The sequence below is a fragment of the Petaurus breviceps genome, unplaced genomic scaffold (assembly GCF_028583685.1).
Source record: "Petaurus breviceps papuanus isolate PSGF00001 unplaced genomic scaffold, PetGlider_PUasm1.0 90683, whole genome shotgun sequence".
NCBI lineage: Eukaryota > Metazoa > Chordata > Mammalia > Diprotodontia > Petauridae > Petaurus > Petaurus breviceps.
The window spans coordinates 7562680-7579613 of record NW_027187308.1 but is presented as its reverse complement, the minus strand read 5'-3'; the positions used below and the strand labels follow the sequence as shown (position 1 = coordinate 7579613).

Below are 16934 nucleotides of genomic sequence, written 5' to 3'. Positions count from 1 at the left end.
CGACCTAGAAGAGAAAGGGGACAATTTAAAAAAAGCACCAAAAAACTAAAAAAAAAAAAAACCGCGGGGCCTTGTGAAAAAAAAAACCCCAATAACCGCCAAAAAAAAAAAAAAAAAAAAAAAAAAAAAAAACAACAGCCAAAAGCCATGACATTCCCAGGTCTCTCTTGCTGCTAATTTTCTCTCTTTCAACAACCCAAGTAATCAGACAAAAGACATTCCTCATTTTTGTGTCATTTTGAATTCAGAATGTTGAGAACTGTGCTCCATTCCAGAGGACTTCCAATGGCATACCCATTGCTCCTTGTGGTGCCATAGCCAACAGCATGTTCAATGGTAGGTATCTTCTGTCATCCTTTGGGTTTATTCACTTCAGTGAGTACAATCAGTTAAAATGTCCAGATCACCACCTCTGCAGCAAAATTGCACCTTTTAAAATCTACATTTCCAGAATGCATTCTCCCTCGCTTAGCATGGCATCCTGTGCATAGTAATGAACAGTTATTGAATTGACTTTATTTGAATTCCCACACTGGGCACTGGATTATAGTATTCATTTTACAAATGAGTAGACAGACATAAAATGAAAGCTGGAAGGGGCCTCAGAGATCATCTAACTTAACCACCTCATTTTACAAATGAGCAAACTAAGGCCCAGAGAGATTTGGGGGTTCTTCCACAACACCACCCTGCTTCCAAAGATCCATAAAGGGAAGTCATTAAATTTGAACCAAACATAATTGGAGTATTCACTGAAAGAACAATCAGTCCTGATTGCTTTTGATAGTCATAGGTGTATTAAAATCCTAAACTAAACTTTACTATTTTCCAAATTCAGTCAATTTAGGAAAAAAAAATGATTAAGAAGCAATAATGTAAAAGGCACTATATCTACAAAGAGAGATAAGACAAAGACAAAGGAGTAATTAGGATGGGAAGACTAGTCTGCCAATGACTATTAAACAAGAAAGAGTAAGAGGATAAGTAAGTAATCTCTCCTTACGTGCTAAGGAGAGATTGAAACAAAATACTGTGAGAAATTTGAGCAGGAAGAAATCTTTCATCTTAAGGAGATCAGGGTTAATGAAAGATTAATGAAAGAGACGGAATGTATGTTAGGCCTTGAAAGAAGGAAGGTACTTCAACAGAGAGGGAATCATAATGATCTGAACATAAAAAGAGTTTAATAAGCATCTGTTTAAATAGATTGTTTAATTGGGGTTGGGAACGAGGAAGAGGAGGAGGGGAGAATCTATGACAGGTCTAGGTGGAATTATCAACAAAAGTAAGGAGACTGGAGAGGGAACAACAAAAAGTGGGGTTTGGACAAGGGTCCAACAAGTCTCGTACATACAATAGTGATAAGAAGCTGGTTGGTGGGTTTTAGTGTCTCTTCTGGTTTCAGAAAGTAATAGGAATTTTATACCAATACCAATCACCCAGAATAGTCATAGGACATAACACAAAGGGAAAAAAAGTAATTGAGTAGTTGGTGGTAGGACTAGAGAATGAACTTTTAGCTAGGGGTTGGCCATCTCCAAGTGCAGCTATGCTGCCAGAAGCCTGGCTCTGTGTGTGTCACAGTACCAGAGAACTTACCCCTAAACCTGATAAAGTTTCTTTGGATTTCCCTGCAGACACTATTCTTCTGTCCTACTACCCCGACTCATCTACAAGGATCAATGTCCCACTACTCAGCAGTGATATTACATGGTGGACAGATAAGCACATCAAGTTCCAAAATCCCAAGTCCAATAACCTTTCCAGTGCATTTGCAGGTAAGGACCATTAACACTGGCATTGTGATTTTATCTCACTTTAAAAAGGTAGTTGGGGGGCGGCTAGGTGGTGCAGTGAGTAAGAGCGCCCGGCCCCGGGAGTCAGGAGGACCCGGGATTGGTTCTGGCCTCAGATACTTAACACCCACACAAAAAAACCGGCCATGTAACCTTGGGCAAGTTACTTAACCCCAATTGCTTTAAAAAAAATCAATCAATCAATAAAAAGGTAGTTGGGGGGGAAACATTCAGTCCCACCATACAGGGCAATGAGCAACGTGTGGTAAGACCTTAAGGTAATATTTTAGGTAGGGAAGTGAGACAAGCCTTCATCTTTCAGATGCCTACTGCTCCCTTTTGTTTCATAAATTCTGCACTGACTCCCCAGCTTAGGGATGGCCAGAGAGCTTCATTCTTTCCTTTCACCTAGCCCTGCCCTTTGTATTTGTTATTCTGATGAACTCTGGCTTGACCTGGCATAGCCTCTCTCTGGATCACCCTTTATGATCGTGACCTTTCCCCAGTTTTATTCTTACCTTTAGACCACAACAGTTCAGATTTCTATCACCCCTAGCCTGAACTATAGCTTCTTTACTGGTCTCCCTTCATTCAGTCTCTTCCATCCCTAATCCATCTTCCATCTCCAATACATTTTCCACACAGCTGCCAAATTTAAAGTCCTAAAGTATAGTTCTGACCATGTCACTTCCCTACTTAATGGCTTTCCATACCCTTAGGATAAAATATAAACTCCTTTGTATTTATAGCATTCTTCCCATTGAGACATTAAGCAAGGATGGCTTGTTATTTTCTCTCTAATTGGCCTCCTGGTTCATAGGAGCTACTCTGTAATGTTCCTGGATGGTCTGTGATGCACAGCAGAGAAAACCAGAAAACTTAATACAGCTGTTTATACCACATAGATGAACCTAGTACTCTGAGGAAGTTGACATTTCTCCTGTCCCCAGGTTGGGAGGTTCTGGGATACTCTGGGCAGACCATGGTGTAGGGGAGGGTATTGAAGTGGTGACAACAAAAGGTCTGATCATTTCACCATAGCAATTATTATTCCCAAGCCCAACTACTGTGGGACAGAGGATGCCATATTAACCAACTCAAGGCAGAGGAACATCTTTGTTTCCTTCCACAAAGGAAATCTTTCTAATTAAGAAGAATTTCAGAAGTGGAGGTAGAAACATAAAAACACAAGGAAGGTTATTCCAGCTAGACTAAGCACTTTTTTTGTTAGCATCAAGTGTCCCACACTTGGAAAGGAAGACTGGGTTTCTTTGGAAGAGAGAATGGTCCCATCTGCAAACCACGTGACTGAAAACTTCCCTCTTTGGGGCATTAAGTCTTATATATCCTGAATGTCATAGAGCAGGCTTTACAAGAATGGAAAGTCTGTTAAGTTATTGTTACTTAATAAAAACTGATTAGGAAAACTGGGTAGCAGAATGACCAAAAAATAGATTGAGTTCCAGCCAATTTTCCCATCAGTTTTTATTGAATAATGATGAAATTTCCCAATGTTTTAGTGTGATTTTTATCAAACACAAATCTCTTGTGTGTTTCAGGTTCTATGTCTGCATTCTATACTTTATTCCATCAATCTATTCCTCTGTTTTCCCCCTAGTGTCCAAAAGCTTTTGTAATTATTGCCTTGTAATATATTTAAAATATACTGGACCCAACTTCCCTTCAGCTGTTCTTTTTCATAACTATTCTGGGTATTTTTGCCTGAGTGCTTTTCCATGTGAATTTTGTTAGGATTTAATTCTATTGAACAGCCTTTTGGTATTTTTATTAGAATTTCACTAAATATATAAATTAATTTGGAGAGTCTTGTTTTCATTATGAAGCAGCGGGGTGGTTCAGTGGATAAAGCCCTGGGCCTGGAGTCAAGAAAATTTGAGTTCAAATCTAGCCTTAGATACTTCATTAGCTATGTAATCCTGGGAAAGTCACTTAACCCCTGTTTCCCTTAATCCACTGGAGAAAGAAATGGTGAACCACTCCAGTATCTTTGCCAAGATAACCGCCTGGCCAGTATTGGCCTGCTATGGTCCATGGAGTTTCAGAGTTGGACACAACTGAACAACAACAAATTTTCATTATGCTAGTTCCATGTAATCACATAGAAAAGAATATCCCTCCGTTTGTTCGGTTCTTGATTTCTGTCAAAATAATTTTGCAATTTTTGTTTTGTTTTTGCTTTTCTTTTGGAGGGGAAAGTCAGGGCAATTGGGGTTAAGTGACTTGCCCAAGGTCACACAGCTAATAAGTGTTAAGTGTCTGAGGCTGGATTTGAAGTCCTCCTGGCTCCAGGGCCAGCTCTCTATTCACTGCACCACCCAGCCACCCCTGGCAATTTTATTAACCTACACTTCTTGTATGTCTGGATAGAAATAATGTTTGATGCATTTTATGGTTATTGCTAATGATATTCCTCTATAAGTTTCGCTTGATTTTTCTTGGTGATGTATAAAAGTGATTTTCTCATTTTGAATTTTATGAATTTAGGTTCTCTTCTATTTTTAATTAGAGTTGCTAATTGACCGTCAATTTTAGTGGTATTTTCAAACAATCAGCTTTTTGTTTTATTTATCATTTTAATTGTTTTCTTCTTTCCCTTTGTATTAATCTGACCTCTTATTTTGGCTAGTTCTCCATTTTTTCTGTTGGTATATTACTTTTCCTCCTTTTCTGGATTTTCAAAATGCAGACTTATTTCATTAGTTTTCTGTTTTATTTTCTTTTTGATATAGGAATTAAAATCAGTACTTTTGTCCCTGAGTACTGAGTTGGTTGCTATAGATTTTTAATGAAATATACATGTTATTGTCTCTGCTATGATCTGTTATTTTCAATTTTTTTCACCTATGGATTATTTAATAAATAGCCTTTTAGCATTAGCTTGGATTTACATATTTTGTTCTTAGTATCTACCACTAACTTAATTGTATTATTAGTCATAAATGTAGTGCAGAGAATTTCTAGTCTTCTATATTCATAGCTTCTTTGCACAATGGTGTGCTAATAAATGTAACAACCAGCTCTCTGAGAAAAAAAGTCCATTCAACACACTTTTAAGTCTGATCTGCATTATTAACATTTTCTCCATCTCCTAAAGTCTAGACACTCCACTAAACAATAAATCAAGCACTGATTTGTGGTGTTTGCCTATTTCTGAGGAGTAAAGACTCATACTAAAAATTTAACAATTGGCTTTCAAGAGCCAGTTCAAGCTGGCTCCAGACCACCCCTGAAGCCAGATCAACTTTTGTGCATGTTGCATGCATGCTTTCAGAAAAATGTACAATCTTTGTTTTTTTCATGTATCTATTTAATATAATTTGTTTGATACTCTATTTAGCATTGTAATTTATTTCTTTATTTTTTGCTTGATTTATCATTATCATAGTAAAGCATTAAAATTCTCTATGATTATTACTTTTATACCTATTTCCTTTTGTATAGGAGAGATAGCTAATGTTTTGGATGCCAGAATCCCAATCTAAAAAGATCTCAACAGATTAGGATGATGGAATACATTGAATAAGGTATTATTTCATAAAGATGAATGCAAAATTCCCCTCTTGGATCCTAAACCCTGGCCTGAAGAGTCATATGCTCAGACTATTAGTGTGAATTCATTTCCAGGATCTAATTCATGACTCTTGGAGCAACAGGATGCTGAATGAGTAGGATCTTTGGTTCCCCACTGTTTATATTGTAAAATATTCATTCATTCAATAAGTATTCATTAAGTTTAAAGTGTGCAGCTAGGTGACACGATGGATAGAGTGAGTACTGGACCTGAAGTCAAGAAGACCTGAATTCAAATTTGACCCAAGACATTCAGTAGCTGTATGACCTTGGGCAAGTCATTTCATCTTGTTTACTTCAATTTCTTCATCTGTAAAATGAGCTGGAGAAGGAAATGGCAAACCACTCCAATATCTTTACCAAGAAAATGCCAAATGGGGCCATGAAGAGTTGGACACAACAAAAATGACTGAGCCCCAACACCACCACATCATTCCCCTTCATACACTCTACAACTCAGCCAGACTGGCCCTCTTGCTATTCCTTAGACACGTGTCATTTCCCATTTCCTTGTCTTTGCACTGACTGTCTCTGATGCCTGGCATGTGTTCTCTCCTTGTTTCTGTCTCTTGTAATCTCTAATTTCCCTCAAAGTTCACCTCAAGCCTCACCTTGATGCAGCTGCTCCAGCTTTCCCCTACACATAAATTACCTTGTATTTACTTTCAGTCTCATCTTATATGTCCTTTTGTCTACCCCAATGAAATGTAAACTCCTTCAGGGCAGAGACTGTTTCACTTGTCTCTGTAGTGCCTAATACAGTACCTAGAAAATAGCAAGTGTGAAATAAATGCTTGTTGACTGATTATATAAACGTTTGGCTCTCCCTGGTAGCAGGCACAGTGCTCTGCTCACAAATGTACCATAGAAGCTTTTCTTTAAAGGCGATTGTGTCAACATGACTAATGTGGAAATATGTTTAATATGATTGTACATTTATAGCCTATATCAGATTGCATGACGTCTTGGGGAAGGGGGAAAGGATGAAGGGGGAGGAGGGGGGAATTGGAACTCAAAATCTTATAAAAGTGAATGTTGAAAACTAAAAATAAATTTTTAAAAAGAGGGAGAAAAGAGAGATTGTGTCTCCCTTTATTGCCCAGACTGGAAGTATAGTGGTCAAATTCCAATAGTGGCCCAATCCTGCTCTTTTACTGACCTGGATCAATTCACGCCTCCCTAGGCAGCCTGATGGCCCTCCTCTCTCAGAGGTTCCCATAGTCAAAATAATAATAATGATAATAATAACTAACATTTACATAGTTTTTACTATGTGCCAGGTATTGTGTGTGCTAAGTTCTTTACAATTATCTCATCTGATTCTCACAACAACTCTGTGCTGTTATTATCCCCATTTTACAGGTAAGAAAAGTGAGGTCACACAGCTAGTGTCTGAGGTCAAATTTGAACTCAAGTCTTCGACTCCAGGACCTATGCTTTATCTACGGTGTCACCTGGCAGCCTGTCTGTACCGAATCCCTTGGTTTCTTTGCACAGGAACTGCCAAGCCCCCTTACTGGAGGAAGCCTGTCTATCAGTTGGACCAAGAAAATCCAGAAAACAATGGCTTCATCAACAATGACTTCATTGTCTGGATGCGGGTAGCAGCCCTGCCCACTTTCAAAAACCTATACAGGCGCATCCACAGAATCCAGCAGTTTGCCAATGGCCTCCCTCCTGGAAATTACAGCTTTGACATATCCTACAGTATCCTTTCTACAGCTGCTCCCATCAGAGGGTGAGGGGAAAGTATTTTAAAAGCATACTATCTAAGCTTTAGGAACAGCTAAGTGGCACAGTGGATGGAAAGCTGGGCCTGGAGACAGGAAGACTCATCTTCTTGAGTTCAAATCTGACTTGCTAGCTGTACGACCCTGGACAAGTCACTTGACCTTATTTGCCTCGGTTTCCTCATCTGTAAAATGAGTTGGAGAAGGAAATGGCAAACCACTCTGGTATCTTTGCCAAGAAAACCAAATGGGGTCATGAAGAGTTGGACAGGAATGAAAATGACTCAGCAACAAGTCTAATCTTTCTCTCCTCGAATGCCTAGTACAATGTAATACACAGTATGGTAGTAGTGAAGAAAAATTTAATGGAGGGCGGCTAGGAGGACCTGAGTTCGGTTCCGGCCTCAAACACTTAACACACACACAAAAAAAAAACTAGCTGTGAAACCTTGGGCAAGTTACTTAACCCCAATTGCCCTCCAAAAAAGGCAAAAAAAAAAAAAAAGAACTGCTCTCTTGGGGTGGCTAGGTGGCTCAGTGAATAGAGCACTGGCCCTGGAGTCAGGAGGACCTGAGTTCAAATCTGGCCTCAGACACTTAACACAAAAATTAGCTGTGTGACCTTGGGCAAGTCACAACCCCAACTGCCCTCCAAAAAGCAAAAAAGAAAAAAAATAGAAAGAAAAGAAAGAAAAATTTGATGGAATTTAATTTGTCGAAATTAAGTCAGTGGTTTAGATATTATTTAATGTTTTGGCCTTACAAAAATAGGAGGGAAAAGAAACAAACCTATAACTCATCACTTAAGTGACCGAGCTATTGACCCCACCACATAGCTGTTTGGAAATAATGGTGAATTATTCCTCTATCCCAAATCCCTCCACCTCACCCGTGTAGTAGAATGTGGAGTAATTTCTGTCTGTATGTCAGTGTTTTCAATACTTCAGAGGATCATAGTTTTAGAACTGAAAGGAACCTTAGAGGTCATATAGTCCCACCCTACCCTCTAATTTTATGGATGAAGAAAGTGATGGAGATGGTACCCTGGTCAAGGTAACACAGACAGTAAGCAACAAAGGCAAGATTGGAACACAAGGGGCAGCTAGGAGACAGAAGGACCTGAGTTCAAATCTGGCCTCAGACATGTAAGGGATAACTTGCAGTGAAGTTTCCCTATTCTGAAAAATCAAATCTAGAGTGGCTTCAGCATCCACTAGGCCTAAGTTTAGAAGTCCCCTGACCTTGCAGGAATCTGGGACTTAGAGCAATGGAAACAGTGACACCTCAGCACAAGATATGCCAAATAAGGACAAAACTGCTTTCCTAGCCTTGCATTGGACACCCACATGTTTCCATGTCCTTTGTCTCTGAGATAGATTCCCGCCCTTAGGTTGCGGGCCAACCTCCCCTCCAATGAGAGTGAAGGCCAGTTGGGGGTTGGGTTTCTGCATTAGGTTATATAACCATAGGCTTGCTTCTGCATGTTGCTCTCTCCCTGGCAGATGCCATTTGAGTGACAGGGGCAGAGTCCTTTCTCATGAGGAAGAATAAAGACCTTTTCTGATCTCAGACTCAAACTTCGAACTCTTTCATCCCACACAGATGCTTAACACACTTACTAGCCATGTGACCTTGGGCAAGTCACTTACCCCAATTGCTCTGCCTTCCCCCCTCCAAAAAGCAAAAAAAAAAAAGAAGAAGAAGATTGGAACTTCAAGTTTGGCCCTCCATATTCAGTGCTCTCTCCACTGCCCCACACTGCCTTTGCTGGGATCCATGATCCCACTGATGGGAATATTCCCTCCAGAGATATAGGTCATAATGCAGAGGTGAAAAGGATCTCAGAGTGCATCTCATTGTTAAAAGTAAAACTCATTGCTCAGGCTTTCACCCTAATTATTGAGGCAGAACAGGATGAAGAAAATTCAAAGGAATTTCTTAAAAGTACATCAAGGTAGCAACACGTTGACAGGCTCATCATTGGAGATCAGCACAGGATTCAAGATGGAGCCAGCTTTTTTTGGATAACTTTCATAATGAGATAAGTTCAGTTGGGTCCACATCAGTAGAAGGGGATGGGCCATTGCATCTCAGTTTCTCCCCAATGACCTAGGTGTGATGTGTATCAGGTAGGGGTACAAACCACAGGGAGAGTTTCCTGAACAATAGCACAGGTGCCTCCCCTAACAGAGTTTCCCCCAACACTGACTTACAAGCAGGTCACTGAGAGCTATGTGTCACTGAGTCAGAGTAACTCTCAATATAGTACAATCCATATTAGAATAGGATTCCCCTACGGCATTCCCAAAATCACCACGTTGAGGATAATCTCTCTTTTCAGGGAGAGGGGAAAAAGAAAAAAATAGACATTTATATAGTACCTACTATGTTCCAGGCACTGTGCTGAGCACTTTCTAAATATGATCTCATTTGTTTCTCACAACCCTGGGAAATAGACGTTTTATTATCCTCATTTTACCGTTGAGGAAACAGGCAAATGGAGGGAGTTTTGGGGGGGTCAGGTGACTTGTCCAGGGTCACTCAGCTAGTAAGTGTCTGAGGCTGGATTTGAGCCTGTCTTCCTGACTCTAGGTCCATTGTACCACCTCTAGGTAATGACAGAACCTGGTCAATAAGTAGAAAGATAATCCCTAGATCCCTAGACAGTCTGAAGGCTATCTGACTCCCATCTTGGCTACTGTGTGAACAACTGTAGGCAAATCTGTTCACCTATTTGGGCCTCCATCTCCCCTTCTATAATGTGGAAATGAGAGGTAGTATGGCCCAATGGATAGAGAGCTGGCCTTGGGGACAGGAAGACATGAGTTCAAGTCATGGCCAAATCAATCTCTCACTGCTCTGGACAACTCTAGCTTTCCATACCATTGAAATCACATTGGTAACCAGTGGTTTTTAAATAATGGTGGCACTATCACCTATTTTTCAGCTTTGCTGAAGATGAGAGTCATAGGTTGGTTTTTTGTTTTGTTTTTTCCATCTCTCTGGGGAAGTTGGAGGCTGAGAAACCCTCTGTTACTACCCAGGACAAAAAACCTTCAACCTGGGAGAAGACCCTCCTATCACCATGCAAAGGCAAAATGTAGTTGGGCAATCTTCAAGGACAGGGAAAAGCATGCTGATGGGTAGAGGTGAGGCCCAAGGCTAGAGGGGTCAGAAGAATGCTGATCTAAAAGGAAAATGGAGCTAGTTTCCCATCAAGCTTCCTGGTGCCTGAAATACCAGCTGCCAAGGGATTTGAGGCCTTTCAGGGCCTTGCTGGGAAATGCTTCTTTTCTGTTCCTGTTGCTAAGAGATGCCATTGTTTGTTTATTATTTTGGTTTACAAAAGGCACCAGCTGTATAAAAACCTCAGGCCACATGTATAATCACAATGATGTCATTAAATGCTAATGAGAACAGACAGGACTTCAAACACTTTCTCCTCTGGGGAATTATGGACTTTTAAAAACCTGAAGCAAAGGAGCCCAAGTTGCCTTGTTCCCACCAAAAATGTTTTACCATTCAGTTCTTCTTCTTTGCTCACTCTTGGTGGATAAAAGTACCAGAGGGTTCACTTTAGTCTAACAGGATTCTTTTTTTTTTTTTTAAGCAATTGGGGTTAAGTAACTTGCTCAAGGTTACAAGGCCAGTTATTTCTGGGTGTGGTGGTAAGTGTCAGAACCCAGATTTGATCCCAGGTCATCCTGACACTGGGGCCAGTGCTCTTACTCGCTGTGCTACCTGGCTGCCCCAGTCTAACAGGATTCTTGTCAGCAAAGGGAAGTGACCTAGCCACCAGCTACCAATTCATAAAATGAAAGGTGAATCTAGCCTAAGAGCTATAGATGTCCTTTTTCTTCCTTTTGGTTTGGTGAAAGAGAGAGAGACAGAGAGAGAGAGACAGAAAGAAAAAGTGTCTCCTTATATAAAGAATGCTAATGATTTATTTATTTGATAAATAGAGCCTGCTAGGCTTAGTGAACTGAGAGCTGGCCTTTACTCTTTGAAGATCTGAGTTCAAGTCACACATCTGATAGCACTAGCTGTGTTACTCTGGGCAAGTCATTTACCTCAGCTCTCTAAGATTATGGGAAGCTAAGTGGTGCAGTGGGTAAAGCACCTGGTCTGGAGTTCAAAATCTGGCCTCAGTCTCTTACTAGCTGTGTGACCCTGGGCAAGTCACTTAACCCAGTTTGTCTCATTTTCCTCATCTGTAAAATAATCTGGAGAAAGAAATGGCAAACCACTGTAGTATCTTTGTGAAGAAAATCCCAGACAGGGTCAGGAAGAGTCAGAAACAACTAAAAAACAACTCTAAGATTATAAGGTAAAGAAAATATCTGTCCATTAATGTGCTGACAGGGACAAGAAGGTTCACTGTAACCAAAGAAATTGCAATTCCAGTCCCTCTCTCTAGTTTTTTATATTGTTTTTCAGTCTTGTCAGACTCTTCATGTCAGACCCCATTTGGGGTTTTCTTGGCAAAGATACTGGAGTGGTTTGACATTTCCTCCTCCAGCTCATTTTACAGATGAGGAAACTGAGGCAAATAGGATTAAGTGACTTGCCCAGGGTCATACAGCTAATGAATGTCTGAGGCCACATTTGAACACAGGTCTTCCTGATTCTAGGCCTAGTGCTCTATCCTCTCTCTGTTGCAGCTTCCTCATCTATAAAATGAGAATAATGATGCCACCTGTCTCACAGGGTTGTATTATCAAATGAGGTTACATGTGTGGAACACTTTGCAAATGTTAAGGAACTATATAACAGCTAGCTAGTCTTACCTATTTATGTTATATGGTATAGAATTGTATCAGATCACATAACATATTGCATTTTATCATTTTATATTAAATGATATCACAATATGTCATGTTATATAATATCATATATATTACATGATATATCTTATATTAGTCCAATATAGTATATTATATATATATATATCATATATAATATAGTATAGATTAGTAAAGTATGGTATTGGTGAAGTACTGAAATATTTCCTTAACAAATCTTCCCAGACTTCCCTGTTACTGTATTCAAAGGGAAGAAGGGAGTGGTCCTTTCCACTGTGACGTGGAGTGGAGGGAAGAACTTTTTTCTGGGTGTTGCCTATACAGCCACAGGAGCAGTGACATGGCTTGCTGCCTTTTCCATGATGGCAGTTCACTTAAAATTAAAAAAAAGAAGGAATCCTTCCAATGTTAAAACTGACCAAAGTCAAAGCGAAGGTGGAAAGGAACAAGAAGGGGCATGTGTTCAGAACTTCCAACACCTGGGTCAAAACCCCTGAAAAGGATTTCAGTGGCTGAGTTGTTCCAAGCAGAGTGAATTGGGTTTAGTGATCAAGTTCCATCCCATGCACAAAATACAATAGATTCATCTTAAATACATACACTATAATTTCATTGAAAAAATATTAATAAGCAAGAATAAAAATGACTAACAGATGAACAAATCTTATGAATAAAGTACATTTTAACACGTCTCTGCTTGCTCAATATGTAATTTCTGTGGTTCCACTGAGAAATCCCAGAGTAATGAGTTTGATTATTTATAAACCAAAACAATGGGTTATTGTCAAATAGAATCAAACATCTCCTGAGAGTTGTGTTCAGTTGTGTGAGTTAGCCTCTTTTTTCAGATATTAGAGGGCACTTATGCCTAAAGGGAGCTCAGGTAGCCTCAGTGAGGCTCTACTATTATGTTATTTTAAGTCTTTATTTTATTTTTAAATTAATAAGCATTTGTTTTCTCTCCTTACCATATCTTCAATTTAAAAGAAAAGTGTTTAATAAAACAGCTTTCCACATTGGCCATGTCCAAAGATGTGTGTCTCTTTCTGTAAACTAAGCATATTACCTCCCTGTCAGGAAGTAGTAGTACAGGTCATCCTCGGTCCCTTGGAATTATGGCAGCTCAAGATCTCTTCATCAAAGATCTTAAGTCTTTAAAAAGTGGTTGCTTGGGCAGCCAGGTGGCTCAGTGAGTAAGAGCACCGGCTCCAGTGTCGGGATGACCTGGGGATCGAATCTGGGCTCAGATACTTAGCACCACACCCAGAAATAACTGGCCGTGTAACCTTGAGCAAGTTACTTAACCCCGATTGCTTTAAAAAAATAATAAAAATAAAAAGTGGTTGCTATTGTATCAATTGTTGGGGTTCTACTCACTTCACTCTGCATCAGTTCATCTATTTTCCCAAATAAAGTTGTTGCAGTTTTTTCCCCACAGTTAATCATTTCATTTCTAATCTTATCTGCATTGGTTTTGTCTGTGCAGATATTTTTCAATTTTATGTAATCAAAACTATCCATTTTATCTTTTGTGTTTTCTTCTTTGTTTGGTGATAGACTCTATTTTTATAGCTAAGTCATGTCTATTTGAACCTATTTGGTCTGAGGTATTGGTTTAAGCCTAATTTCTATCAGATTGCTTTCCAATTTTTCCAGAAGTTTTTGTCAAATAGTTTTTTTTTCTCTTAACCCAGAAGATGAGGAATTTGAGTTTGTCAATTAGTCAAAAAAACTTTTATTAAGTATCTCCTATGTGCCAGACACTGTGCCAAGCACTGGGAATACAGAAAAAGGGACAAGATAACCCTTGCCATCAAGGAGCTTACAATCTAATGGGAGAGATAACCAGCAAACAAATATGTACAAACAAACTATATGCAAGATAAATGGGAAATAATTAACAGATGGAAAAAACTAGAAATAGTAGGTAGGATATTAAACTGTGTTTATCTTTATGTTAAGATGTGTTATCTATCTGATCTGTTGATTGATGTCTCTATTTTTTTTTAACCAGCACCAAATCATTTTCATGATTGCTGCTTTGTAGTTAACTTAAGATCCTATATTCCTAGGTCCCCTTCCTTCCCACTTTTTTTTCATTATTTCCCTTGAGATTTTTGACCTTCTATTCCTCCAGTTGAATTTTGTTATTCCTTTCTACCTCTATAAAGAATCCTTTGGTAGTTTGATTGGTACAGCATCAAATAAGTGAATTAATTTAGGTAGTATTGTCATTTTTACTACATTGGCTTGACCTTTTTGTTCAGTTGTTCCTGTCATTTCTGACTCTCTGTGACCCCATTTGGAATTTTCTTGGCAAAGATACTGGAGTGGTTTGCTATTTCCTTCTCCAGCTCTTTTTATAGATGAGGAAACTGAGGCAAATAAGGTTAAGTGACTTGCCCAGGGTCACATAGCTACTAGGTGTCTAAGGCCAGATTTGAACTCATGAAGATGAATCTTTCTGATTCCAGTCCCCTATTCTATCCACTGCACCAACTACCTGCCCTACCCCATGAGCACTTAATGCTTCCAATTATTTATGTCTATTTCCATAAATATTGTTTTGTACTTGTATTCAAATACTTCTTGTATGTGTCTTAATAGGTAGACAACCAAGTATTTTATACATTCTATAATTATTTTAAATGGAATTTTTTTCCGTATCTTCCTGCTATATTTTTAGCAATATAAAGAAATATTGAATATTTTTGTAGATTTATTTTATATTCTATGAATTTGCTGAATTAATGTTTTAATTAATTTTAATTGACTGTGTAGGATTCTCTAAGTAAACCATCACATCATTTGCAAAAGGAATGATTTTCTCTCTCCTTTGTCTGATCTTATCCCGTCTATTTCTTTTCTTTTCTCATTGCTAGCAAAAACATTTATAGCACTATAGTAGAGAGAGATGTTGAGTATCCTTGTTTTAACCCGATCTTAATGGAAAGGCTTCTCATTTATTCCTATTACTTATAATACTGGCTCTTGAATTTAGATATATACTGTAGTTACACTTTCCATATCACAGGGGTTAGTGGCATGGTGCCCCCACAATCTGGAAAATCTACATCAAATTTTTGGCCCTCCCTTCCTACCGGAGGAGGAGTCTGAATTTTTTTCTTTTATGGCATGTTTATAGTAACTTATTGTAAAATTCGGGTTATGAGGGGTGGCTAGGTGCCATAGTGAGTAGAGCGCCAACCACGGAGTTGGGAGGACCCGGGATCGGTTCCAGCCTCAGACACTTCACACAAACACACACACACACACACACACACACACACACACACACACACACAAAACTGTCCATGTAACCTTGGGCAAGTTACTTAACCCCAATTGCTTTTAAAAAAAAAACTCAGGTTATGTATTTGGTCATAGTCTCTGTGTCATTTGCTGGCCTTGGCATGTCATCTACAGCTTCCACAAAACTACCAAAAAATTCCCATTTAATTTCTTATACCAACTGATGATATATCAAAACCATGATGGGAAAAGTCACAATGTGAAAGGGACAACTGTACTTAGTATGTTAAGGAAAAGTCCATTTATTTCTATGTTTTCAAAAGAAATGGGTATTGTATTTCCTACATCCATTATCATAAGTATATTATTGTTGTTGTTCTTAATATAAATATGGTTTATTATGTTTCCAGCAGCTAAGTGGCACAGTGGATAGAGCACCGATCCTAAAGTCAGGAAGACCTGAGTTCAAACTAGCCTCAAATGTGTACTAGCTGTGTGGCCCTGGGCAAGTCACTTAACCCCGTTTACCTCAGTTTCCTTATCTGTAAAATGGACTGGGGGCAGCTAGGTGGCACAGTGAATAGAGCACCGGTCCTGGAGTGAGGGAGGACGTGAGTTCAAATTCGGCCTCAGACACTTAACACAAAACTAGCTGTGTGACCTTGGGCAAGTCACTTAACCCCAGTTACCCTACCCTGCCCCTCCAAAAAGCAAAAAAATAAAAATAACAAAATAAAATGAACTGGAGAATGGAATGGCAAAGCACTGCACTATCTTCACCAAGAAAACCCCAAATGGGATCAGGAAGAGTTGGACATGACTGAAAAATGACTAAACAACAGGATTATGTTTCCAGTTTTCCTAATGAACCAACTTGGCATTCATGGTATAAATTCCACCTGGGAACAGTGTGTTTATATGAGTGTGTGTGAGTGTGTGTGTGTATATACATACGTATGTGTGTACATATATGTGTACACACACATATACAGCTACCTACTAATATGGAGGCAACTAGATGGTTCGATGGATAGAGTGTTGCCTGAAGACAGAAAGACCTGAGTTCAAATTCAGCCTCAGACACTCACTAGCTCCATGACCCTAAGCAAGTCATTTTATCTCTGTTTGCCTTAATCCACTGGAGAAGGAAATGGCAAACCACGCATTATTCTTGCTGAGAAAACCCCCCATATGGGGTCATGAAGAGTCAGACACAACTGAACAACTACTAGTATATTTTTAAAAATCGTTTATTCACTTCAACAAAGGGCACACTTTGGATCCAGAAGGCTTTAGGTCTCTGGCTTACTCTAGGATCCAGACCATAATATCAATTCTACATTTTTCATTTGAAAATATCAGAACCTAGCAGTCTGCTAAATGCATGTTTGATGCTCAGATATCTGTTGAGTCTGATGTCCAGACAATTTTCCTAAAGTAGTTCTTGTGCTACCCTCCCCACACATTCTTTTGCCGTGAAATGAGCAAATACCTTCGTGCATCAAAAGGAAAAAACTTGGGTTTGAGGTTAATGAAGTGTCCTGAGCATGGACATCCCAGGAGAAATAGATTACATGCTGCTCTGAAAGCCATCCGTACAACTTGGATGAAAATCAAATCCTTAAAAGACTCACTTCATCTTTGGTTAGAAGCAACAAAAAGGCTTTGAGACCATAGTAGGATAAAGTTTCTGGCACCAAAATGGACTACCAGTGACATTTGGGGTCTTCTACGCAGAAAGAAAATTTCTTATCCCAAAGGTA

At 39.2% G+C, this 16934-nt stretch overlaps 2 protein-coding genes across 3 annotated transcripts in view; both read left to right on the top strand.

Moving 5' to 3' along the window:
- LOC138144066 (cell cycle control protein 50C-like) overlaps positions 1-12416 on the top strand; it is a 39736-nt gene extending 27320 nt beyond the window's left edge. The window contains exons 4-7 of the mRNA XM_069065380.1: positions 249-336; positions 1638-1778; positions 6885-7094; positions 12145-12416. Coding sequence (XP_068921481.1) covers positions 249-336; positions 1638-1778; positions 6885-7094; positions 12145-12416 — 711 coding nt within the window. The remainder of the gene's footprint in view (positions 1-248; positions 337-1637; positions 1779-6884; positions 7095-12144) is intronic.
- TBC1D23 (TBC1 domain family member 23) overlaps positions 1-16934 on the top strand; it is a 377925-nt gene that overhangs the window by 223490 nt on the left and 137501 nt on the right. The gene's annotated exons all lie outside the window — the stretch shown is intronic.